The following is a 24,113-nucleotide window of genomic DNA, read 5'->3' on the forward strand; positions in this document are numbered from 1 at the left end:
TTAAACACAAAATTGTTTTTCCATATTTCTGTTTTTCTTCATTTGCAGCGATCTCAGCAACAATCAAATCACCATACTGTCCAATTACACCTTTGCCAATCTGACCAAGCTATCCACGCTGTAAGTATGGGGCACATTTCTAATGACTTTTTAATTGCTCCAGACTTGGACTCGAGACTTGGACGCGTACTCGCAATCTCGTACTCGTACTCGTACTCGTACTAGGCATTAAGGCAACACGAAAATCGAAACGTTTCAACCTCAAGAGGGCTTGACACAATTTTTTCTTTTTTTTTTCTGCTTTCTGCTTTTTTGCGGCAATTGCATTTTGCGGTTTATTGTGGCTTTCTGGTGCGGTGGCTGCGGCTGTGGCCGCCACCCTTGGCCTGGGCTCGTCTCGAACCGGCCACGAAATTCATTCGAGACGTTAAGTCGTGACTCGTGCTTAAGCATTAGCTGTTGTCGTCCGCTCTGCCCTACCTATAGTCCGTCGAACTGCTGCCGCTACCTCTGCCGCCGCCGCCTGCCGCTTGGTGCCGCTTGTGTGCGCTATCCGCAATCAAAGCTGTGCCTTTTAATATACCCTGCACGCATTGAGTCCGCCAAAGGAGTATACTTATCCAGCTTAAAAAGAACTCTATATTATTTTAAATACGTATTAACATTGCTGCTGGCTTTGAAACAGCGACCTCTCACTTGCTAGTCCGACGCTCACAAATAAAGTTAGGCGCCATGTCAAAGGCTTAAAAGTTATGCAATAATATTTGGAAATTCGGCTGTTCTTTAACTGGTCGAATTCGAGTCCAATTGAAGCCCTTACAGGGTATCGAAAGAGTCGAGCAATTGTTAGTTTCGCACGCTCAGCGCATTTCTTTTCAATTTGCTGGTGGCTGGTTAAAAACGTTTTGCAATTACTTTCATTTCTTCATCATGGATGTGCCGCATGTGTCTGCAATTTGGTAAACGTTTCATTTTCCCCATCTTCTTTTTCCACTGATTTTCATTCGTTTTGGCCACATTTCGTTTCCGCTGTTGCAGCATCATTTCGTACAACCGGCTGCAGTGCCTGCAACGACATGCGTTGTCTGGTCTAAATAATCTGCGCGTGCTCTCTCTGCACGGCAATCGGATATCCATGCTGCCGGAGGGCTCCTTCGAGGATCTCAAGTCGCTGACACACATGTGAGTAGGAAATTGGAAATTGTTATTTTCTTTTGTGCCTCGTAACCTTTGCTGACCCCGTCACCCAATTTTCCGTCCTTCTCGTGCAGTGCCTTGGGCAGCAATCCCTTGTATTGCGATTGCTCACTGAAATGGTTCTCGGACTGGATCAAGCTGGACTATGTGGAGCCGGGCATAGCACGCTGCGCGGAGCCGGAGCACATGAAGGATAAGCTGATATTGTCGACGCCCTCGTCGAATTTCGCGTGCCGCGGCAAGGTGCGCAACGAGATCCTGGCCAAGTGCAATGCCTGCTACGAGCAGCCGTGCCAGAACAAGGCCCAGTGCCTGGCCCTGCCACAGCGTGACTATCAATGCCTCTGCCAGCCGGGCTACCATGGCAAGCATTGCGAGTACATGATCGATGCCTGCTACGGCAATCCCTGCCGGAATAATGCCACCTGCACGGTGCTGGAGGAGGGTCGCTTTAGCTGCCAGTGTGCGCCGGGCTACACGGGCGCCCGCTGCGAGACGAACATCGATGACTGCCTGGGCGAGAATATACGCTGCCAGAACAATGCCACCTGCATTGATGGCGTCCAGTCGTATCGCTGCGAATGCCAGCCCGGCTTTACGGGCGAATGGTGCGACACGAAAATACAGTTCTGCAGTCTCGACTATAATCCCTGTGCGAATGGCGCCAAGTGCTTGGATCACTTCACCCACTACAGCTGCGAGTGCATGGCGGGCTTTCACGGCATCAACTGCACGGATAACATCGATGACTGCCAGAATCATATGTGCCAGAATGGCGGCACCTGCATCGACGGCATCAATGATTATGTTTGCAAGTGCCCCGACGATTTTACGGGCAAATACTGTGAGGGTCACAACATGATCTCCATGATGTATCCGCAGACTTCGCCCTGCCAGAATCACGAGTGCAAGCACGGCGTCTGCTTCCAGCCAAATGCCGCTGGCTCCGACTATCTGTGCAAGTGCCATCCCGGCTATACGGGCAAATGGTGCGAGTATTTGACCAGCATCAGTTTTGTCCACAACAATTCGTTTGTCGAACTGGAGCCGTTGCGCACGAGGCCTGAGGCGAATGTCACCATTGTGTTCAGCAGCGCCGAGCAGAATGGCATACTCATGTACGATGGACAGGACGCCCATCTGGCCGTCGAGCTGTTCAATGGACGCATACGCGTTAGCTATGATGTCGGCAACTATCCGGTGTCCACGATGTACAGCTTTGAGATGGTTGCCGATGGCAAATATCATGCGGTTGAGCTGTTGGCCATCAAGAAGAATTTTACGCTGCGCGTTGATCGCGGCCTGGCACGCTCCATCATCAATGAGGGCTCCAATGATTATTTGAAGCTGACCACGCCCATGTTTTTGGGCGGTCTGCCCGTGGAGCCGGCCCAGCAGGCTTATAAGAACTGGCAGATACGCAACTTGACCAGCTTTAAGGGCTGCATGAAGGAGGTATGGATCAATCACAAGCTAGTCGACTTTGGCAATGCCCAGCGCCAGCAGAAAATCACGCCAGGCTGTGCCCTGCTCGAGGGTGAGCCCAATGAGGGTGACGAGGATGATGAGCAGGACTTCATGGACGAGACGCCGCACATCAAGGAGGTAAGTCTTAGCATAGTTGTCTCACCACTGACTAGACCCTTGACTAAGCTGCATTTTTAATCTTGCCAGGAGCCCGTGGATCCCTGCGCGGAGCACAAGTGCCGGCGCGGCAGTCGCTGCGTGCCCAATGCCAATTCCAGGGATGGCTATCAGTGCAAATGCAAGCACGGCCAGCGTGGACGCTACTGCGATCAAGGTGAGGGCATCACAGAGCCCCCAACAATCACGGGTACATATTGCGATCTCTCACTCTAAACATTCAATCAAACATCAAGTCAAGCGGATTCATAGTGTTCCCTAGCTGCAGTTGTCCTTAAGATTCAGCAAATGCATTCCTATTCCAACACATCCTATTCATAGCTATTCTTTCAAGTCAGGGCCTTATCTAGGATATCTATCTCTTATAAGGAAGTTGAAACTAGTTTAAAGGTAACTTAATTGAAGCTGTGTCTCAGGACCTTTTTCCATATACAAAGAATCTGATTTCTCTGATTTCTTAAATTATTTGGGAATGATAAAGTTTACTTCTATTTATTATCAAGAGTTAGCTTTATGTTATAATTGTCCATTATTCTATTAAAACTTCTTATCTATATTCTTATTCTATTAGCAGCAAACGTGGTCAGTAATAAACGTATTTTTAGTTGATTTTATTTCCAAGATAGGGTCAACTATTTAAAGTCGTCCATCTCTCACTCTCAATTTTTGTCTAAGATTTAGCTAAAATTCAACTGAAGTATCAAACTAGTCCAGAAGGAGACTTCATCATGTTCTTACTTAAAACTGCTTAGCAATGAAAAGCCTTTAACCAACTGATATCCTAAAACTAGTTTAAATTGAACTAAATCATCAGCAATACTTATTTGTAGCTGCTCTGAAGTGGCAACAAAAGATTCCCTTATTATAAGCCAACTACTTCAACAATTGCTGGCTTAAACAATTTGGGAATTACAAATGAATTGCAGCTATGTGCCTGTCAAAACGGCACAGTGTTCGAAGAGCTTTAGATTGAACTAATTGATTTTAAGTAGAGTAGAAGCTGCTAGTAAATTGAGTGAAAAGCATAAACGTTGCGTGTATATTAGAAAGTTGCCTGAAAGTTTTGCCTAGTTGGTAATTAAGGAGGCGGCTTAAACAATATACATACCACGCCTAGCCTGTGTTCCACTCGAGCAACTTTCTGGCAACTTGCCCCAACTTAGATATCCCTCGAATCGCTACGCATCCGCTTGGCTATGCTGCATAATGTCATTTGCTTTCTCACACACACATAAACACATAACGTCTACATCAAACACACATCATATATTTCACGCCCATTTCATCTCACACATTTAGAAAAGGGGGCAGCTGTGCCTGGTATGCGTGTGTGAGTGTGCGTGTGTGTGTGTGTGTAATCTCATTAGCCGGCCGCCGTTGCCGCCGTCTTGTCAAAGGTGGTTCACTAATTGCATTTCCACGTTCGGTTCCATCATTTTTATTGCAGCCGCAGCAACGTGTCGCAAGGAGCAGGTGCGTGAGTATTACACGGAGAACGACTGCCGCTCCAGGCAGCCGCTGAAGTACGCCAAATGCGTCGGCGGCTGCGGCAATCAATGCTGTGCGGCCAAAATCGTGCGGAGGCGCAAGGTAAGTGCCAAATATGATTCCATTAGCATCTGTTTTAGAAGTAACATATGTACCTAAGGCATGCCTGAAAGAGACAGTGTTTATTAATTGCCTAAGAGCTCAACAAAAAACTCCAAATCATCTTAAAGATCTTAATTTAATATTCTTTAACGTTTGTTTTCACAACCAACATTTATCCATTACTTTATCTACCGTTTAAATATTTAACACGAACATAGCATCGCCAGATTGCCAGCTGTTCACCAATTGCTGTCAATTTAAAGAACGTGGCGTTGCCACCCGTCTGCACAATTTGAATAGTCAATTGATTGAATAAAAAGAAGATGTCCAATTTTTAGTTAATTAGCAGATACTTCAGATTTCGGGACGAAAAAGTGTCAGTTATTTATATAAATTATTATAAAAAGGTCGCCAGACAGTAACAACATATATTATATATTAACGCACGAATTTAAGTTTAGCTAATTAACGGGAACTTTGACAGGATAAATATATGAAAAATATGTTTATCAATTTTTATATAACTTTTTAGAATAAGTTAGCCAGACAATAGCAAGATATATTATTTAAATATTGTTTAGAGATTGACGCCCGATCTTAAGTTTAAGTAGTTGAATAGAACTTCGAAAGTATCTTGAGATAATGGAGCTTGAGCTGTAAATAAACTATAAATGTATTTTGATCAGCTTTTAATATAACTTATTATCGTATTATTACATGAATTCTGAAAAGTAATTAACAGGAACCTTGACAGAAACTTGACATTGACACAAAGTCGTCTTGTCTTTCCCTCTTTTAAACTCTCACTCTCTCCCTCTCTCTCTCTTCGACAGGTGCGCATGGTGTGCAGCAATAATCGCAAATATATAAAGAATTTGGATATTGTGCGCAAATGTGGATGCACCAAGAAATGCTACTGACTGAAAGATGCGACTACCCGATTGCTTACAGAAAGCAATGGCAGCTTAGATGTTAGTTTAGGAACACAATTAAACTTAACGTATAATACAAATAATAACTATAATAATAATAATAATAATAATAATAATAATAATAATAATAATAATAATAATAATAATAATAATAATAATAATAATAATAATAATAATAGTAATAGTAGCAGTAGCAGTAGCAGTAGCAGTAGTATTAACTTTAGTCATAAGCCGCATAGCAGTAGATTAAATAGCACGGGGCAGCAGCTGCTGGGCGTGGCTGCTGTCGACAAGGGGCAGCAGGCAGAGGTTGCGTTGGGCGAGAAGGATGATGAGGATGATGACTATGCCATGGAGGACATAGAATCCGATACCGAACGCATGCAAGCGGATCTCTATGACGATGACGATGATGAAGATGATGATGATGACGATGGTTTGGACGAGGAGACGAGCTTATTTGCAGATGATGACGAGGACGATGACGAGGAACCCGAACAGCTGCCCGATCCCAAGAGTCTGATCTCTGCAGCGGCACAACAACAACAGCAACAACAGCCGCCGAATGAAGAGGAGGAGGACATGGGCTATGATGAGGACGATGAGCGTTTGGCACTGGAACGGCCGCGTACAACGCGTCCGCGCGCCGATGAGGAGCATTTTGTGAATGAGGAGGGCAGCGGCGCCGGCGCCGGCTCCGGCACTGGCGGCTACAAGGCGCGCTTCCGGCCCAACAACAGCTACAGGCAATTGCATCTGGAACACATACGCAAAAAGCTGCTCACGGAGAGCCAGCAGCAGCAGCAGCAGCAGCAAGAGAATGAGCCCTCGGTTGTCGCCGCCGTGGCCGTGCCGAGCACTGCGATTGATCTGCGCGAGAGCAGCGGCCATTTTGCTAACGATGATGAGGATGGCGAGGATAACGATGACGGTGTCGATGATGAATACGGTGACAATGCCGATGGCGCTGGCTTCTTTGGTTCGCAGCGCTCGAAAAGCGCTTCCGGTGTGAATCACTATTTCCGAAAGAATAGCAATGATGCCATCAAGATTATATCCACGCCGCTGGGCAAAGTGGGCATCGTCTATCAGCAGACGCCCACCGATGCCGATGGCAATGATCCGCAGCACCAGCTGCATCAGAAGCAGCAGCTGGAACAGCAGGCACAGCAACAGAAGCCAGCGACACAGTTCACAGACTTCGATGCCTTGTCACCGGATCCGGAGAGCAGTCATCGTTTTCCATCGCCACATCCAAAAATAACGCCCGTACTAACACCCGATGGCAAGGTGGCGCTGCTTTATCGCGGTGATTCGGAGAGCTCCAAGTACGAGCCCATACGCAATCTGACGCACAAGTTCACCGGCTCCAAATCGCCAGAGCTGGCCAAGACGAACAACGAGGACAGCTCGGACGATTCTTCCGACGATTCCGTTTACACGGACAGCGAGGACGAGAGCGCAGGCGATAAGCCCGCCCCGGCTTCGGGCGCTGCCGCTGTGACGCCCAAGCCGCTGCAGCCGGAGATACTGGAGCCGCCCGCTCATGCACCAAACGGTGGCAGCTTTATAATACGACCCACCTCTGATTCTCTGCTGCCCATGATCAATCGGCCATTGTCCGAGGTGCTGGGCATCAAGAAGAATCAGTTCCAGGAGACGCGCGTGCGCGATCAGCTGGCCACTCTGGGCGCCACAGAGGCAACGCCTCGCTCGCTGCTCGCACAGCCAAACCAACAGACCGAACAGAAGCCGAGCGGCAGCCTGCACTTCCTCACCAAGGTCAATCTGGCCGAGTATCCCACAACCAAGCAGCACCAGCAGCAGCAGCAGTCGCCGCAGCTGCCCAATGGACGCGATTTTGACTTTAGTCGCGACAACACAATGCTGGATGAGAGATCGCGTGTGCGTGAGCTGGAGCAGCAGCGGGAGCGGGAGCGCGAGCACAATGAGGCCACCAGCAAGGGCGGCACTGAGGCGCACACGATTGCCAACGAGCAGCTGCTGTCCAAAACGGAGGTCATCAATTTGGCAATAATACCGCAGTTTGATGAGGACATGGAGAGCTTGCAGCGCCTGCACGAAAGCAGCGGCTTGGGCAGCGGTCGTCGGCATCATCGCATGCGGCATCGCCACAAGCAAACCGAGGAGGAGCTGTCCGGCATACATTGCGTCATGCAGGTCATGATGGCCATTGCGGCCGTATCCACTGTCTTTGGCATGCTGGGCACCTTCTTCAAGCAGCGCATTTTGGATCAGCTGCGCACGATGCACTGGTAGTACAACAATGGGTATTCGAGCCATTTCGAATACCTTCCCGAACCCAAACCCAAACCCAATCCAAATCTCCCAGTCACACGGTTGACTCGTCTGCAACATCATCATCATCATCACCATTATGCCGTCACAGTCATTATGGAGCTACTACAGACTCTTACTACTACTACTACTAGCACAGGAGGCAACAATTTTCCCCCTTTACTACTACTACTACTGCTCACTATATGGCCTCCACACATACATACATATATATATATATATATATATACTCATATAGCATATTCCATATTTATATATACACACATATATATACTCACTCTCTCTATTCGGTAGAGCTGGAAAATTGTCGTCCGTTTTTAAAGAATGTTTCCAAATTTCGTTTCAATTGATTCGCAATTCTTTTACATTATTTTATGTAAACTTAACAGCTGCTGTTATTTGCATATTAACAGTTTAGTTAGATTCTACAGACTTCTGTTAGCGGAACAACAACAGTTATGTTAAATATCACAAATTCTTTCAGTTCTCAATTTTGCACTAGATTTTAGAAATTCATGACAAAAAAAATCAATTCAAGTTTTTCAGCTCTGCTCTCTATATACACACACACATATATATATATATAAATCAACGCATATATCGACAAACTTATACCCTATTTTATGTAACAAGGAGCGGTCCTGCTTTTGCTTTTTCCTAACTTTCTCGTATACTTCCGCTTCTTTATATATATAATATATATATACTATATTTATATACTTACTAGCAAGCTACCCAGGCGATGTACATATAACAGAGCACACTATAACTGAACTATACGACTATATGTATATGAACGCAACTGTAGCCCCTGCCGAGAACTAAACAAAAAAACTAAAAAATTTTCCACCTTTTTCCCGCTTTGCCAACTCGTTTTCAAATTTTCCAATCTTATTTTTCCATTCTATATCAATTTCACAAACATTCATACACACCCTAACACACACACACGTTTGAGTGTATAAGCTTTAAGCAAGTCATTGCATGTGCCACGCCCACACAAACAATGCCCCGCCCCACGCCCAACAGAAAGTAAAAGAATGAAGAACAATTATGTAGAATATGATATATATGAAGAACATTCCCCCCGTCTGCGCCCCGTGAAAGTGAATTGAATTGTAGTAACAGTTTCCTTTTGTAGATAGAATACAGTTGTTTAAAGATTTAAAAAAACGATAACGATAAAGATAAACGATAACTCGATAACACGATAAAACAGCTGCACACCACAACTTGTAACGGTCGTTTTAAACGCCGAGCTACACTCAAAGAAACGAGTAAAAACGATAATAATAATAAGCGTGCTAACGAAATTCTGTTTAAATTAAGTAAGTTGCTCAACAACAAAAACAAAACGTAAACAAAAAGAACAACAACAATAACAACAATAAGCAAGCACAACCAGAGAACAAAAAGCTTAACGAATTTTCAACAATTGTTGCTATGTGTTTTTCTAGAATTAGTTTACAAATAATAGAAATTATAAAAACCATAATACTAATCGTAATAATAATAACGTTAACTAAATGTGTGCTAAACGTAATTAACATTTAAAACGAAAAGCAAACAAACAACAATTTAAGAAAATCCTAAACATAAATCGGATAACAAACATCTAAGCTGGGTAGTCGCATGTAAATCTCTAACAATTAACAGCCTAAGTTAGACCTAATTAAATATTACGAACAGAAACAAGAAACAAAACAAAAAAACGAATTGCATTTAAAAACCTAAACCTAAACCTAAACCTAATTCTATATATATACAATTATTTATACTAATCTATATATATGTATGCTGTATGTATGTATAACTCTATATATGTAAAATGTTTTTGACTATTTTTCACTATTTATAGAATATGGATATATAGTATATGCTATATACGATATATACTATTTGTAAACGTACGCCTCTATTTCGTCTGCATTTTTAGTTGTGTCCACATATATATACATATATATATAAATATATATTATATATATTTTTATTAATGTATAACTATGCGCACTAATTATATGCATATTATTGTATATGTATAACCAATTGAAAATTAAATGTGTAATAGCTGTTGCTAAACGTTAACTATCAGTTGTTTTATTATTATCGATTATTGTGTTTTTGGCCAAGAATTCAAAAAACTCGGCAACTTCTGAAAGTAAATTGAAAAAGAAAGTTCAAACTACAAAATGAAACATTTTTGGCATTACATTAAAGGCAAAACGAATGCTTTGATTTCTCTGTGTGTAATATTTATTTGAAAATAAAAATGATAAATAAATATGTTCAGAATTCGGCAGTGTTTTAATAATTATAAGATTTATGAAACACTAAAAAATAAAAGCCAAAGAATCAAATTTTGTTGATTTCAGGCCATTTTGAACCCATTTTTAGTCAAACTTGGGTCAACTCTTGGAATGCGAGATTTTGAATAGTCATAGTCCGTACAATTTGAAAGGGCATATCTTACCGAAATCGGACAATATACATCCTAAATATATATATATATACCCTAGATATATATACCCTAGATATTCAAATTACAAAATTTGGAAGTCGCATTATAGCCTGCCTAAGAGTATGCAGGGTTATTTGCAAAAGAGTTTCTCTTGCATGCAGCAAGTGTGCACTGCTTTTATTTATAGAAGTACAAAATCATGTTAATATTAAGCCCGAAAATATTCGATACATTTCGATACACATTTCATTCAACACATGAATTTGTAGCCCGAAAGGGTGCTTTACTTTTTGTAGTACATTTCATATAGCGCAAAAAAATCGCAAAAATCCGAAACGACCCAAATTGAGAAAAATGACGACTTTGGCTAAAAGCGGCTTTGATTACGAGTCGAACGAGACCAATCTCGCCAAGATCGGACGTTATTTAGCCGAAATACGGCCAGTTTAAAAAAGCGAAAAAATGCCGTTATAATTTTGAAGATTTTTCTTTTGAGCCAAATCGGTTCAAAATGGTCCGATTTTGGAAAGATAAACGTTTTTGAACTCGTTCTGTTTAACGCGCCCGATGCGCTATGGGCACATGAAGGTCATAATTGCAAGTCATAATTTTGGCACCTCCCACCCTTTTTTTAAACATCTTGCAGTACATTTCATGTAACGCGTTTTTATTGCAAATCGTATATAAAATATATATGGAAAATATTAATGTTCTTACATGCTAGGTTAGTTCAGGTATTTAGACCAGTTGTATAGATCATAATATGAAATCAAATTGTAATATATATATGAAATGGCTAAAACAGAGGCAACTACTATCGCTGTTGATCCTGCTAGCAAAACAAAACTCAAATTGAGCCGTTCATCGCCTGCTGCATATTGGAGGTGGACACCAGCTTGAGGGCGTCCATAATGCCGTTCAGATTTTGTTCATTGTAGGCTTGGCCCTGCAGCGGAGTGACCACCGGCACCAGCTGCTCGCTCTGGGGCAGCTGCAAGCATATTTTGGACATCAGACCCTGTCCAAGCGAAAGGGATGCATTAGAAATGTGCAGCAGATTGAAGGATATGATAATACTCACAGCTTCCACTTCAACGTTTAGTTTGAGCTTCATGCCACGCTCATCGCCCTTCACCTCGAGCTCTTTTTCCACCGTAAACTTGGGCGTCTTGCCAATGACCCAATCCCAGGAGCTATAGTTGGCGCGCAGCTCCTCAATGCCGGGGAACCATTTCTCCGTGGGATTGATCAACTGAAAGCCGCGTTGCTTCATTGTCTGGGTGCTGCCACCATCCTCCAGTTCTGTCGCTGCGGTGCGCAGATACTCATAGCCCACGGCGGAGAGCAGTTGCGGCACGTTAACATTGCGATTAACATCGACCAGATTGCGTATGGGCGAGGGCACCGAGGCGGTGGCACGGCTTATATAATTGGCTGGCTCCTTGACGAGCGACTCGCCCAGATGCAGCTTGTTGGCGCTGGCCAAAATGGTGCAGTGGTGATACGCATTGGGACGACCCAACTTGGCGGCCGTGCCTGATATCTGATAAATAAAATAGAAAGGTTACAGATAAGGTTCAACAAACCAATTGAGAACGAGATAATGAAGAGACAAAGACAATGTAAAAAGAGAACATTAATAAGGAAAGGAAATACAACGGCTAGCCGAATATTAAATACCTTTCCAAGTTGCAATACTCCGATACTGCCTGCAAAAAGACTTGCCTAAGCAAACTTTTGTCAGACAGATCAAGAATATATATGGTTAATGGGGTCGGTGCTATGCGACACACATTTCATGACAAACTTGTAATACCCTCTGCAGGGGTATAAAAAAAACCTTGAACTGTAAGCCTTCGCTTTATTTTCGGGCTCGGATATGGCTTCTTCAAGGGTAACAATTTAAATTTGAGAACTGAAGATCTGCAAAAATAAATTGATGCGCTTTTTCTTTTTAAATGGAAAATTTTCATTGACTCAATTTGGAACGTTGTCTTTCTAGCAATCATAAGCTGAAGGCTATTTATTCTAAGCTGGGTTCAGCTGGAGGCCAAGCCTCAACAGATGTGAGTTATTTTTTTCAATTAGGTTGATAAGCACTTAAGTACATAATCGCTGAAGCGTTTGGCGCTTGGCCACATGTCTAACCTTTTTGTTGGCGATAACAATATCATCGCGATCATTGATCTCCGTCTTAATGGCCCACTCGCGGAACAGGGAGCGCGTCACAATGTTCAGATTGTACTTGCGATCGTAGCGCTCGCGGGGCGTAAAGAAGGTGCAGTTGAGATTGCCCCGATCGTGATAGACGGCGCCGCCGCCGCTGTTGCGACGGGCCAGCGTGATGCCGCGCTCCATGAGCTTGGACACGTTCGCCTCGGTAAACGGATTCTGATGGCGGCCAATGACAACGCACGGCTCGTTGACCCACAGGAGCAGCACATGATGATGCCCGAAATCAAAGTTCTTATACAGCCAATCCTCCAGAGCCAAATTAGTGAAGATGTCGCTCGATTGCGAAATGAAAACCGATTTCTTGATATCAGCGTCAGCCACAGCAGCAAGCGTTTTGCGCTTATTGCCAGATGTCGTCGTCGTCGTCGTCGGCGTCGGCGTCGTTGTTGTTGTTGCAGTGTCAGTTACATTGTTGTTATCATTAGTGCTCGATGCGAGCCGCGTGATTGCTGCCGACGACGCTACGCCCAGACGCTGCAGCAAGTGCAGCTGGCTCGAATTGCGCCGCAACAGTATGCTCATATTAAATATTTAATTTAACAATCAGGCAAAATGGCACAGCTGCTGGTATAAATTTCTCTGGTCTTTTTTTCTTTTATTGCACAACTCGCTGCAGCGCTGATGTTGTTGTTGCTGTTGCGCTCTTCTTACAAGGAAGTCAATTGGCGCTGTTGCTATGTCGCTCTCTTTCGCTCTCCCACTGTCTGCCAGGCGGCGGCAATGCACTTGCTCACTATTTGCGTTCGTTGTTACAAAAACAAGGTCAACGTCAGCGTAAGTCGCTAATTGACATATATACATACATACATATATATGTATTTATTTTGGGCAGGTTTTTAACGGCCGCTGTTCTTACTTATTTTGTGGTTAGGTTGAGTTTGTGTCTATGTCTATATGTCTATGCCGCGCTGTGTGTGCGTGTGTGTTAGTTGTATTAATTATTATCTGTAGCGCTTCTATTTTAGCTTATTATTTTTCTGTCTGACGCTTTGTTGTTGTTCTGCTCTGCTTGTCGTATTCCTTTTGGTTTATTGCTTTTGTTTATTTTTTTTTATATATATATATTTTTTTTGGTTGTTGTTTTGGACTTTAGAGCGTGGTGGACTTGCTGGCTGCGATGTTTGCTGCCACAGAGCTAGCGGAGATGAGATATTCGTGCAGGGCGGGCGTCTGGTGTAGCCACTTCCAAGTTTGATGCAATCCGCAGACACGCTTACGTAGGCCCAAACAGTCCTTGTTGCTGCACCAGTTAACTTGCATACTACGCTTCACACCCATCCAAGAAAGAACGTCTAAAGGGTCGACAGGAATTTAGGCCAGCACACGTTGCTCTGGCCAAAAAAAGCACACACGTCTGCTACGCAATATGGCACAATGCGAAAAGTTGGTAAAATTGGTTGGTTCTGCCTTGAAAATTGAAAAAATTTTCCACTCTTTCTTTGTGCCGTTCGACGGCTGTGCGGGGGATGGGACGGTCGAACGCGGTGTAACACAAAACAAACACAGACAGCGGCAACGGTAAATGTCGTACGTACGAGAAATCACGTCTGATTTACATTGGCGCAAGATAAGCACTGAAACCTATTGGAATGGCAATTCCAATAAATATGCAGCATGGCTCCCCATCTAACATAGCTGCTCCTCACTTAACAGTGAGCTTTCTGCAATGCGTTTGTGCATTTACAATTTAAATATAGCTGCAAACGAAGAGTCTACGCACAATACAAAATTCTTGTAATTTAATCAACGTAAATAAATTTACACTTAACATATGTTGTCCGCGTTTGCATGTGAATGTCGAAACAGCTGTCACGCAAATTACAAGCAAAGCATTACGATGTGTTTACAAGGCATTCATTCGATTAAATAATTTATTTTAAGCAACGCTTAAGTCATTTCGAAATCAAGTATTAATTTGGTATTCCGCCATTATTGATATATTCAGCCTCCAGTGGGTCGATCGGCTTACGGGCATAACGAGCAGGCAGTTCCCAGTCTTCGATTGCTGGTCCACCTGTAACCTGTGGTATTTGAAGCGAAATATTAATAACAAAACTTATGTCTTAATCGTAATGCGCAACGTCTACTGTAGTAAATGGTCTATATAGTTAACCTTTTTGCCTTCTGAATCCTTTGAACTTGCCTGTTGACTTGGGCTTGGCTTGTTGTTCGCCGCTGATAGACCGCCCTTGCGGAATTGTATAAGAGGCACACGTTTTGTTAAAGAGACTAAATTTAATCGCACCATGTTAACTTTAAAATATGATTTAGTTTGCAAGACAGGAAAATGCCGAGCGAGAGTTACGTCAAAACAGCTGAGTGTAAATCTAAAAAGTGTTGCCACACTGTTTTAAGAAAATTGTAATTCACACAGAACGCGAGCAGCTATAGCGTTACCACTCACAGGCCTGCGGCGCAGAAAAACAAATTTGTTTGCATTTGATAATTGTGGAAAAAGTTCTGTGAAAATCCGTTTCCAAGCTGGCCAGCGCAATGAACGTCGCAGGCGGCGGCACCAGTACCACTGCAGGCAGTGCCGGCAACAATAATACACTACCAATGGCACAACTGGCGGACGGCTGGCTAGAGCTAGAATCAGATCCGGGTCTTTTTACTTTGCTGCTGGAAGATTTTGGCTGTAAGTAAATAAACTTGAACGGCTTGTTGTTATATTATTCACTGGCAACTTTTATTGAAGGTCACGACGTGCAAGTCGAAGAAGTGTACGACCTGCAAAAGCCCATTGAGAGTCCATACGGCTTCATTTTTCTCTTTCGCTGGATCGAAGAACGTCGGGCGCGTCGAAAAATAGTCGAGACAACTGCAGAGATATTTGTCAAGGATGAGGAAGCAATCTCGAGCATTTTTTTTGCCCAGCAGGTGGTGCCCAATAGCTGTGCAACCCATGCATTGCTTTCCGTGCTACTCAACTGCAACGAGAACAATTTGCAGCTGGGCGAAACGCTGAGTCGTCTCAAGGCTCACACCAAGGGCATGAGTCCCGAAAACAAGGGTCTAGCCATAGGCAATACGCCGGAGCTAGCCTGTGCCCACAACTCGCATGCCATGCCGCAGGCGCGTCGTCGCCTGGAACGCACTGGAGCTGGTGTAGCGAGTTGTCGTTTTACCGGCGAAGCCTTTCATTTTGTCAGCTTTGTGCCTATAAATGGGCAACTGTTTGAGCTGGACGGCTTAAAGCCATATCCCATGAACCATGGCTGCTGGGAAGAGCACGAGGATTGGACAGATAAGTTTCGACGCGTCATGGCTGAACGCTTGGGCATAGCGACAGGCGAGCAGGACATACGCTTCAATCTGATGGCAGTGGTGCCCGATCGGCGCATAGCCATCACGCATAAGCTGAAGATGTTGCGCACCAATCAGGCAATTGTCTCCGGCACACTCCAGAAGCTGCTCAAAGCCGATGAGCAGGGCGAGCGCGATGAACAGCAGCGTCCGGATACGCCCAACACGCTGCTGGAGCCGAGTGCGTTCACAGCGCGCGATTTACAATCGCTGCTCAAGAATCTGGATACGGAAATAGCCATCAATGAGCAGCATTTGGCCGATGAGAACGATCGCCGGCAAATGTTTAAGGTGGACGCCAGTCGTCGCACACACAACTATGACAAGTTCATTTGCACGTTCCTAACCATGCTGGCTCATCAGGGCGTGCTAGGCGAGCTGGTCAGTCAACATCTGTTGCCCTCCAAAAAGATAAGCGGACAGAGCGCCGCCAATCGCCTCAACAAGCAGAACAGCGCTGCGGCCAATACGGCGAACAGCAATGCAGGTGCCACTGCGGGCGGCGCCAAATCCCAGCAGCAGCAGCAACAGCAGCCACAACAACCTCAGACACCCAAGAATGGCAAGTCGCCCGGAAAGACGCCGGGTCGCCGGCGCAAGGGGCGAAACAAGTGCAGGAAGCGCAAGTGATGTGCGCTGAGAGAATTATTCTAAATTGGTACTATCAATACAAACTTAAATATATATATATATATATATATATATATATATAAATTACTATATATACTTAATTTAATTAGCAACTAAGTTTAGTAATTGACATCGGTATCGAACTGCATTTTGCATTTTTTGTTTTTTTTATTTGATCATTTTTAATAATAAAAAACATTTTGTTCATGTGATTAAATGTTTCAAGTCCTTATTGGCATTTAAAAGGACCCAAATGTGTTTGTGTGTGTGTGTTGTATGCATTACAATATGTTTGTATATATATATATATATATATATATATATATATTTCTATATATCTATATGGTAATTGTATAACAGAAAAAGAACCATTTTCATTTGATTTATCGTACTTCGTATTATCCGTCGCTTTTCTTTCAGTTAAGCGCAAACTTAAATTATGTAAATATTTTTTTGTTCAACAAAACAAAAACAATGCATACTAGCTACATGTTGTTTTACGTTTTTATAAACTATAAAACAAGGCATTTGACTGGCGCCTATCAAATGTTTAACAAAAAAAAAAAATTGGTTTGCTACAGACAATGACAATTGTTTAAGTTTTTTTGTTCTTCTCTAAAGCTGTTGATGATTAGGAGGATGATTGGTAGTGTTTCATAGTTTTTTTTGTAGTTGTTTATGTTTTGTTTTTGATAGACTAAAGCTAAAATGTTTCAAGCCGTTTATCATCTAAGGATATGGCCGTACACGGTATTTGTATATAGTAATATTTAACGTTACACATGTGAGCAGTAGAAGAGCAGCCTTTAGAAAAAACATAAATAATTATGCTTTATTTATTTAGTTGTTATTTTATGTTGTATACTTTTCTCTTTCAGTTTTTGGTTATTCATTTCGGTTCTTGTTTGAAAGTAAAAACACTTTGTTGTTGCGAATTTTGCTCAGTCCCCGAAATAAAATGAAGCGTTGACAAACACAAACATGCTGGACAACAGTTGAAAATTTTGTGACTCTCATGTAGATGGTTAGTGTGATTTTTTTTTTTGGTGTGTGTGTGTGTGTCTGTGGTGTGTGTGGTGTGTCTCGTTGTTGCCTATGAAATAGTGAATGCTGTCTGCATTCCTGTTACTGTTGTTGCTGCATTCAACTTGAAACCGTCGCAGTCGACTCCTCGCTACCATTTGTTAGCTGCGTGGGCGTGCCTGCTGCGGATGCCTCATCCTTTGGCTGCTCAGTCTCGGACGTATTATCATTGTTATTGACAGCAGCCACAATGGTCTTGAGTGCACTGGTTATCTCACTCTCATCGGGCACATCATTCTCCTCGTTATTCGTCTTCAAATGCTTCTCAATCTCGCTGCGAACCTTTACAATGTCCTTTTGGCTGTGGAGTGAAGCCAGTCTTTAGCATACAGATTAGGATTAGCTTTAAATTTGGGTGCCCACCTGATATGCACAAAGAGTATGCCATTGATTGTGTTTAGCATTTCCAACACAGAGCCCATCGAGGGCGGCGTTATGTGTATGGGCGGCAAATCGCTGGTCAGCTTTCCATTGGAGTAGATGTCGTTCATCTTGCGCTGCAACGCCACAGCCTCGTGGGTCAACAGACGCAGGCACTCTGCCGACTCACGCGTCTTTTCGTGCTTCTCGCCCAGCTGTAAGCATGCAAAAGGATTTTATTGAGATGCTGCTCCCAATGGGCTGCTCAATAACACACACCTGTGACTTGTAAATGGAGTAGGTCTCCTTTTCGTTGTTCAGCGCTGAGCGGAAATCACCCATGCAGGATTGAATGCGCGCCATCAGATGATAGCTGACGGCCACATGCATCGCCTTGTTGCCAAAGTACTTCAGATTCAGCTTGAGCGCGTGCTCAATAAAACGCAACGACAGCTCGTACTCGCCCAGCGCGTGCAGTATCAAGCTGATGTTGCTCTGTGTGAGGAAATAAATAGGAAATCAGTATTTAATCGGACTATCTTTATCTTATTGCATTTGGCTACTCACATCGATCAAAGCCACCTCGGGATGATCTTCGCCACAGATAAGCACCAGCAAATAGCGTGCACGGTAGAGCAGCTTCAGGGACATGCCCACATGTCCATTGGCAAACGAGTAGAGCGACAAATGTGTCTAAGGGAAGAGAGAAATATAGCAATTAATGATAATTTAATTCACTTCTCAACGGACACCAATTCGAAATTGAAACCTAGGTTCATGCATGTGAAAAATCTTTGTACCCAATATCCATTAAAAATGGGCAGAAAATATATGTGTCACACAGTATATTTTCAATACTTACATATTCCAGAATGGTTGATGGATGATCAATGCCATTGACGCGCTCGCTCATGATGACCGCACGCTGTTGTATGGCCAGGGCGTCCTGGGCATCGCCCAGCAGATAGCTGAGGCGCGCCAACATGCGCAGACAGGAGCCATTCTCCTGGTGCATGGCGCCAAACACGTTGTTCAGCAAATTGAGCGCCTCGCTAATCAGTTCGTAGCCCTCCTTGAGCATGCCCTGCTGGATTTTGGCCTGGCCCGTCGTATAGAAGTTATAGGCATCTGTGGCGCGTGGACTTATGTGCTTGACCACGGGGAACACATTGACAATGTCGTCGTCGCCAAAGGTGGGCTTGTGCTTCGACTCAAAGTTATATTCGCGCAACAGCACCTGGATGCCCACCTTGAGGCAGAAGGCACGCAACAAACTGATGCGCAACAGTCCATACTTGGCGCCAGCGCTCTCAATGGAGTCACAGTCCAGCTCCCAGTTCCAATATGCTTTAACCTCCTTACGGATTTGCTGCCAAAGCGAACGTGGTGTTACCAGCGTCCAGTCGCAGTTGCTGCTTGTGGCACCAGATGTTGCAGCACCTGCACCACCGCTGCCCGCTGCCGTGGCATTGCCATTCTGTGCTGCTGCCGCTTGCGGCTTGGATGCCTTGGCGGCCTTGTGCTTGTTGTGCTTGCCGCTGTTGTTGCGGGGCTGTTTCTTGTGCAGCTCGTCGCTGCTAACGGCGGGATTGACCGGTCCCGTGGTTAGCAGACAATTGAGGAAATGACTTATTGCCGCCGACAGATGCAGTGGCTCGGTGCTCTGCATATATGTGTAGTAGATGTGCTTGGTGGCACGCACAATTATCTCGAGTATGGCAATGCGATGCAGATAGTCCATGCGCGGCATTTGGCCCAACATTTTGATCACCTTGCCCAGATAGCGCACATTGATGCCGTGACTGTGCAGCGATTCAGTCAGACTCTGGCCATCGATGGGTGGTGAGGAGTGAGCCATGTGCTCCTTGATGAAGGCGGGTATTTGCTTAAGAACCAGAAATTCAGCGGCATCCTGGACGAGGCGCTTTTGCTTGGCCAGCGATTGCACGCCGCCGTCGGGTCCATCAACATGACGTATGCCGGGCGAGAAGACATCTGGATTAAATCGGAAATCAAACTCCTTCTCCTTGAGCGAGCCCACAGCGGCGCAGGCGCGTTTAACAACCTCAGCGGCCTGCACCTCATTGGAGACGGCCACATTCGATTGGGCCTCGCGTATGGCATTCACCATGGCCTCAGCGCTCTTTGTCTCGCTGGGAGTGGGCTTAGATTCCTCTTTCTCTGCTGGCTGCTCTTCGGTCTTTTCTGGCTGCTCCTCGTTGGGCTCCTCCTGCTTTTCAGCAATGGCGGGCAGCTCCTTTTCGGCATTTGCCGTGGCCGCCTGTTTTTTGGCATTCAGCTGCTGCAGATGCACTGCAGCAATGCGTATGAAAGTCACATAGCGATCCTCAATAAAGGCCTCGAGCAGCTCCTGGCGCAGGCAGCACAGCTTGTGGCGATGTTCAATGGGAAAGCCCATATCGGTCAGTTCCTTGCTAAGTTGCACATCCTGCAGTTTGAGGAAATTTACATCCGGTGGAAACGTGCGCAACAAATCCAGAATATAGTGACGTCCATCGTTGCCAATGATGCCCTTGCACTCGACCGAGGAGCACAGCTCCACGGGCTCATCACGTTCATTCAGCACCGAATGCGGCAGGATCTTCAAGTGCTTGCCGGCCTGACGCAGGAGCTCCAGATACTTGGGATGACTGAGCACCGTCTTGCCAAAGTCAATGGAGCCATAGACAACGGACTGCTCCTGCTCCCGTTCCAGTATGCCTGGAATAATGGACTGGGCGGTCACACGATAGCCACGATAGTCAATGACAACGGTGCCCAGCGTGTAGAGACCCTCGATATCCACCGCATTGTAGACACGCACGCCATGCAAATCATAGCGTGGCGCCACAAATGCGGCATGATCGCCACCCAGTTCCTTGTAATGATCACGCACATCGAAGCCCAGCGAGAAGAATATGTTATTCCAAATGAACATTTGCATTTTGGCATCCTCGCCGGGATTAATGGCCAGCACATTACCATCTATGACAGCCATGGCGCCGCGTGTTGCGGCCGTCACAAAGTCCCCGTGGACCTTAAAGATGGCGCGCTCGCGCAGCAAGCGCTCTGGCAGTGTCTTGCGTGGCAGTTCCCGGGTCGTCTGCAGCTCCTCGTTCCAGTCGCGCGTCTGACCGGGTATATGCTCCTCGTAGCTGTAAAAAAAAGAAAAAATGTTTATATGAAATCAAATTCGGCAGGCTGTAAGCCCACTCATCGACTTACCCCAGCTTGGAGCTAAAGGCATCTTCGGCACGTATGGCATCCACGGTGTGCTCCAGTTGAGGCGCAGCCCATTGGTACACCTGGTAAGGAGTCGCCACGCGCTCGAATGCATGGCGCATGGTGCGACGCTTTTGTATGGCCTGAAAGGCGCGCCGGAACGACGGTGAGATGTGCGAGAGTAGATCGATGAGCGAATGACTCAAATGGCTGGGATTGTCCGGCTTGGGATTGAAGCATTCGTCTGTGGATTGATTAATGTAGAAGCCCTTGGAGCAGGCAGAGATGTGAAAGCGTTTATCCTCCATGGTGACCACATACAGATACATCAGATCACCATGTAACTTGCGTGGACCGGGCGGCGGATTCCATGCCGATGTGGTCAACACTTTGAGTGCCTGTGGTCCCTTCGCATTCTTAATATTTGGATGCAGCGGCAACAGAGGCGGCTCACGCACACCAGGCGTCACATAGTCGGGCGGTGTGCAATCAACAGAGTCCGGACGTGTCCGCTTCTTGTCCAGCAGATCGCCCTGTGTTATGGTATTCAAATAGGTTAACGAGGTGCAATCGATGCCATTGTAGGCATCGGCCGGATCCAGATTCTTGAGAAGATCGCGCACATGGCGCACATGAATGCGTGCCTCACGCATTGTGTACGGCTCCTCGACGACGCGTATGGTAGAGCCCTGCTCCAGCGGCTCAATCGTCTTAAGTTCAGCAAAATTGTCAAGCGTCACGTTGTCCAGCTGCAGTGAGAAGCATGTTCTGTGGCATGTCTCCTCGCGATCCATGAGCAGCTGATGTATCTCCTGCACTAGCTCCATGCTGGACAGCTGCACGGATAGCACATCTGTCCCGGGGCTACTGATGTTAACCGTTATGCCAATATCGTGCAAAGCATCCAAATCAACATCTTCTCCGGCAGCAGCTGCATCACCCTCAGCCACAGCTCCCTCAGCAGAAGCACCACCCTCGGCTCCATCCCCCGCTAAAACGCCTGCACTGACAGCCTCGCCCTTCTCGGCCAGCACATTTGCATTGGCATCGGCGCCATCGCCATTCTCCGAATGGCCATTGCTTAGAGCGGCGCTAGCTTCAGCTTCGACTGCATTTTGAGGCGGGCTTTTGTTGCGATTTTTCTTGCCTGCAAATATTACAAAACAAGAAACAACAATTGTTATTCAAATTGTGGTCAAGGGCGTCATCTTGTTTGAGTATCAACTATTGTTAATGCTTTCGGTGGGGGTTTCCCGGCGAGCATAGTTCACGAACTAGTTACGTGTTCATAAATTATATGCATGTATGTTAATTAGCTTATTGTTGAAAAACTTCATTAGCTTGCACAATCTACTTAGATGAGCTAAGATCTGGCTCTGAACCATTTAAGTTCGGCTTAGAGGTTCCAGTTCACAATGTGCGGCACATTAATAAAATGGGATGATGAAATTTATTGATACGATGTGCAATAATCAGGTCCTAATTAAATCAAAAATATGTGCATCAGACAGGCAGCAGTGCACAGTGAAACGCGTAAAACCAGCTAATTACTCGTGCTTGAAAAAATTTGAATTGTCAAGAAATTATTGTTGCTGGCAACCATTCCCAAACATTGCGTAGAAAATGAAATAAAAAACTAAGAATTTGCTGGAGGGCAACCAGAACGACCTGACTTCACCTACATTATGGCTTACTTGTTATATAATAATGCTTTGTGAGCGTTTACTTTTGCCATTCACTGTAACCGGCCCCAGGCACATAACATATAAATTTACGCACACATGCACACACACATGGTGTCTGGATGCATGTGTGTGCGAGTACTGTAAAACAAAACAAGAGAAAAGCAAACAAAACGATTCACAGCACCCGCTGATAAGGCAGACCTGCAAGAATACAGCGGCTAAACTCGAAACTAAACTCAATTTTCAGGCATCTTTTTTTCACAGAGCCACGCTAATTTCAACAGCACAGTTAGAAATTACACCGAAATCAAATTTCGTAAACAAACCAATAAACGGAGAGCAGGGGCTGAGAGCTAAACAAAAACAAGACAGAGAGAGAGAGAGAGAGAGAGGCCGTTGAGAGTTATGCTTGGGATCAGTTTGTTGTAGATGCATTTTGCATTTTGAAGAAAAATCATGATTTACATAATTGACAGGGCGATTTATCGTTCAAATGCGTTTATGTTTTAATGCTTGAGAGAGTTTAGTTTGCTTGTTGCCTGCGAATGCGTTAAGTGGTAAGCACGTGGTAATTGTAGGTTAAAGAAACATTTAAATCTTTGGGTGCCGCTGTCGCCGCTGCAGGGGGTTAATGAACATCGGGCAACGACATACATACATTTCTTCATAAAAACATGAGTGTGTGCGTTTATCGTGCGTTGCTATGTATAAAAGAAAAGGCACGAACACAAATACTCGCTCATCGCAATGTACGCAGTACGTAACTCCCACTTATACAAATGCAATTGAAACGCACGCGGTTCTGCCCGTTGGGGAGGCAACGACAATAGTGCCCAGCAATAGACGGCAGGCCGCATTTAAAGCATTATAGAAAAAAATACATTACGTAACGTAAAAATGTTATGTGATGGACTATTTTTTCTCGCAAATATCGCACTTGACAGTTATTGCCATTCGCTGGTTTTATTCGCACAATTAGCACATAGAAAAGTGATTAGGGTGAGGGGCTAAAAGAGGGGGGTGGGGTGCTTTGATCGAAAATGTCATAGTTAACGCACCTTTCTTCTTCGTTGCGGCGCTGCTGCCATTGACCAAGTTCTTTTCGCCGGCTGCGGGTGCGTTGTTGTTGTTGTGGTTCTTGTTCTCCTTGGCTTTGGCCTTGCCAATGGTACCAGCATCGCCAGTCGCCGCCGCATTTTTTGCATCAATCTCGAGCGCCATGCTGCTGTTTCTGTTTTAGCGCACAAACCCAAATCCAAATTCTATTACACGTTCACGCTGCCGTGTTACACAACTCTACGCTGCTCTGGCGACTGCTGCTTACTTGCTTGCTCTCTGCTCTGCTCACTGCGCTCAAACCGATTGCGCGTACGTGATTTTGATTTTTAACTAGAATATCTAATATAAACGGGGATTTATTGTCCGGGTGGCTATTTGTAAACATATGACAAT

At 44.9% G+C, this 24,113-nt stretch overlaps 6 protein-coding genes across 7 annotated transcripts in view; 2 read left to right on the forward strand and 4 right to left on the reverse strand.

Annotated features, from left to right (window-relative positions):
• Positions 1-7,903, forward strand: part of LOC115767446 (protein slit) — a 28,555-nt gene extending 20,652 nt beyond the window's left edge. The window contains 7 exon segments of the mRNA XM_030711743.1: positions 49-120; positions 1,039-1,182; positions 1,272-2,802; positions 2,872-3,031; positions 4,289-4,431; positions 5,265-5,431; positions 5,555-7,903. Of these exon segments, the coding sequence (XP_030567603.1) occupies positions 49-120; positions 1,039-1,182; positions 1,272-2,802; positions 2,872-3,031; positions 4,289-4,431; positions 5,265-5,431; positions 5,555-7,643 (4,306 nt within the window). The 3' untranslated portion in view covers positions 7,644-7,903.
• A 2,883-nt stretch (positions 7,904-10,786) lies between these two features.
• On the reverse strand, positions 10,787-12,909 carry LOC115767498 (lipoyltransferase 1, mitochondrial). The gene is made up of 3 exons (XM_030711807.1): positions 12,289-12,909; positions 11,222-11,683; positions 10,787-11,158 (listed from the first exon to the last, which is right to left on the reverse strand). The coding sequence occupies exons 1-3, from the start codon at positions 12,895-12,897 to the stop codon at positions 10,988-10,990; spliced, it is 1,242 nt and encodes a 413-aa protein (XP_030567667.1). The 5' UTR covers positions 12,898-12,909; the 3' UTR covers positions 10,787-10,987.
• A 541-nt stretch (positions 12,910-13,450) lies between these two features.
• LOC115767501 lies at positions 13,451-14,003 on the reverse strand. Its single transcript, XM_030711811.1, has one exon. The coding sequence runs from the start codon at positions 13,651-13,653 to the stop codon at positions 13,465-13,467; it is 189 nt and encodes a 62-aa protein (XP_030567671.1). The 5' UTR covers positions 13,654-14,003; the 3' UTR covers positions 13,451-13,464.
• Positions 14,004-14,086: 83 nt separating this feature from the next.
• LOC115767500 lies at positions 14,087-14,703 on the reverse strand. 2 transcript variants are annotated; one of them, XM_030711809.1, is made up of 2 exons: positions 14,489-14,703; positions 14,087-14,396 (listed from the first exon to the last, which is right to left on the reverse strand). In XM_030711809.1, the coding sequence occupies exons 1-2, from the start codon at positions 14,621-14,623 to the stop codon at positions 14,286-14,288; spliced, it is 246 nt and encodes an 81-aa protein (XP_030567669.1). In that variant the 5' UTR covers positions 14,624-14,703; the 3' UTR covers positions 14,087-14,285. The 2 variants fall into 2 exon arrangements, with proteins under 2 accessions (XP_030567669.1, XP_030567670.1); XM_030711810.1 differs by having other exon boundaries at positions 14,519-14,701.
• Positions 14,704-14,716: 13 nt separating this feature from the next.
• LOC115767497 (ubiquitin carboxyl-terminal hydrolase calypso) lies at positions 14,717-17,293 on the forward strand. Its single transcript, XM_030711806.1, has 2 exons — positions 14,717-15,013; positions 15,074-17,293. The coding sequence occupies exons 1-2, from the start codon at positions 14,869-14,871 to the stop codon at positions 16,309-16,311; spliced, it is 1,383 nt and encodes a 460-aa protein (XP_030567666.1). The 5' UTR covers positions 14,717-14,868; the 3' UTR covers positions 16,312-17,293.
• LOC115767496 (protein clueless) lies at positions 16,673-24,092 on the reverse strand. Its single transcript, XM_030711805.1, has 7 exons — positions 23,720-24,092; positions 20,980-22,123; positions 18,617-20,909; positions 18,322-18,447; positions 18,034-18,249; positions 17,758-17,969; positions 16,673-17,695 (listed from the first exon to the last, which is right to left on the reverse strand). The coding sequence occupies exons 1-7, from the start codon at positions 23,880-23,882 to the stop codon at positions 17,455-17,457; spliced, it is 4,395 nt and encodes a 1,464-aa protein (XP_030567665.1). The 5' UTR covers positions 23,883-24,092; the 3' UTR covers positions 16,673-17,454.
• Between the last annotated feature and the right edge of the window lie 21 nt (positions 24,093-24,113).

Source organism: Drosophila novamexicana, unplaced genomic scaffold, assembly GCF_003285875.2.
Source record: "Drosophila novamexicana strain 15010-1031.04,08,12 unplaced genomic scaffold, DnovRS2.1 tig00001395-arrow-arrow-pilon, whole genome shotgun sequence".
Taxonomy (NCBI): Eukaryota; Metazoa; Arthropoda; class Insecta; order Diptera; family Drosophilidae; genus Drosophila; species Drosophila novamexicana.

What these genes read in the sequence shown, in the direction of transcription:
- LOC115767498 (XM_030711807.1), bottom strand. Translation starts at nt 12,897, where the DNA reads ATGAGCATACTGTTGCGGCGCAATTCGAGCCAGCTGCACTTGCTGCAG. An exon ending in TTGTTATCGCCAACAAAAAG is followed by an intron (nt 11,684 to 12,288) that starts GTTAGACATGTG and finishes TTTATTTATCAG; the next exon opens with ATATCAGGCACGGCCGCCAA. An exon ending in TAAACGTTGAAGTGGAAGCT is followed by an intron (nt 11,159 to 11,221) that starts GTGAGTATTATC and finishes TCGCTTGGACAG; the next exon opens with GGTCTGATGTCCAAAATATG.
- LOC115767501 (XM_030711811.1), bottom strand. Translation starts at nt 13,653, where the DNA reads ATGGGTGTGAAGCGTAGTATGCAAGTTAACTGGTGCAGCAACAAGGAC.
- LOC115767500 (XM_030711809.1), bottom strand. Translation starts at nt 14,623, where the DNA reads ATGGTGCGATTAAATTTAGTCTCTTTAACAAAACGTGTGCCTCTTATA. An exon ending in AGGATTCAGAAGGCAAAAAG is followed by an intron (nt 14,397 to 14,488) that starts GTTAACTATATA and finishes CAAATACCACAG; the next exon opens with GTTACAGGTGGACCAGCAAT.
- LOC115767497 (XM_030711806.1), top strand. Translation starts at nt 14,869, where the DNA reads ATGAACGTCGCAGGCGGCGGCACCAGTACCACTGCAGGCAGTGCCGGC. An exon ending in GCTGCTGGAAGATTTTGGCT is followed by an intron (nt 15,014 to 15,073) that starts GTAAGTAAATAA and finishes CTTTTATTGAAG; the next exon opens with GTCACGACGTGCAAGTCGAA.
- LOC115767496 (XM_030711805.1), bottom strand. Translation starts at nt 23,882, where the DNA reads ATGGCGCTCGAGATTGATGCAAAAAATGCGGCGGCGACTGGCGATGCT. An exon ending in CGCCGCAACGAAGAAGAAAG is followed by an intron (nt 22,124 to 23,719) that starts GTGCGTTAACTA and finishes TAATATTTGCAG; the next exon opens with GCAAGAAAAATCGCAACAAA. An exon ending in GCCTTTAGCTCCAAGCTGGG is followed by an intron (nt 20,910 to 20,979) that starts GTAAGTCGATGA and finishes TTTTTTTTACAG; the next exon opens with CTACGAGGAGCATATACCCG.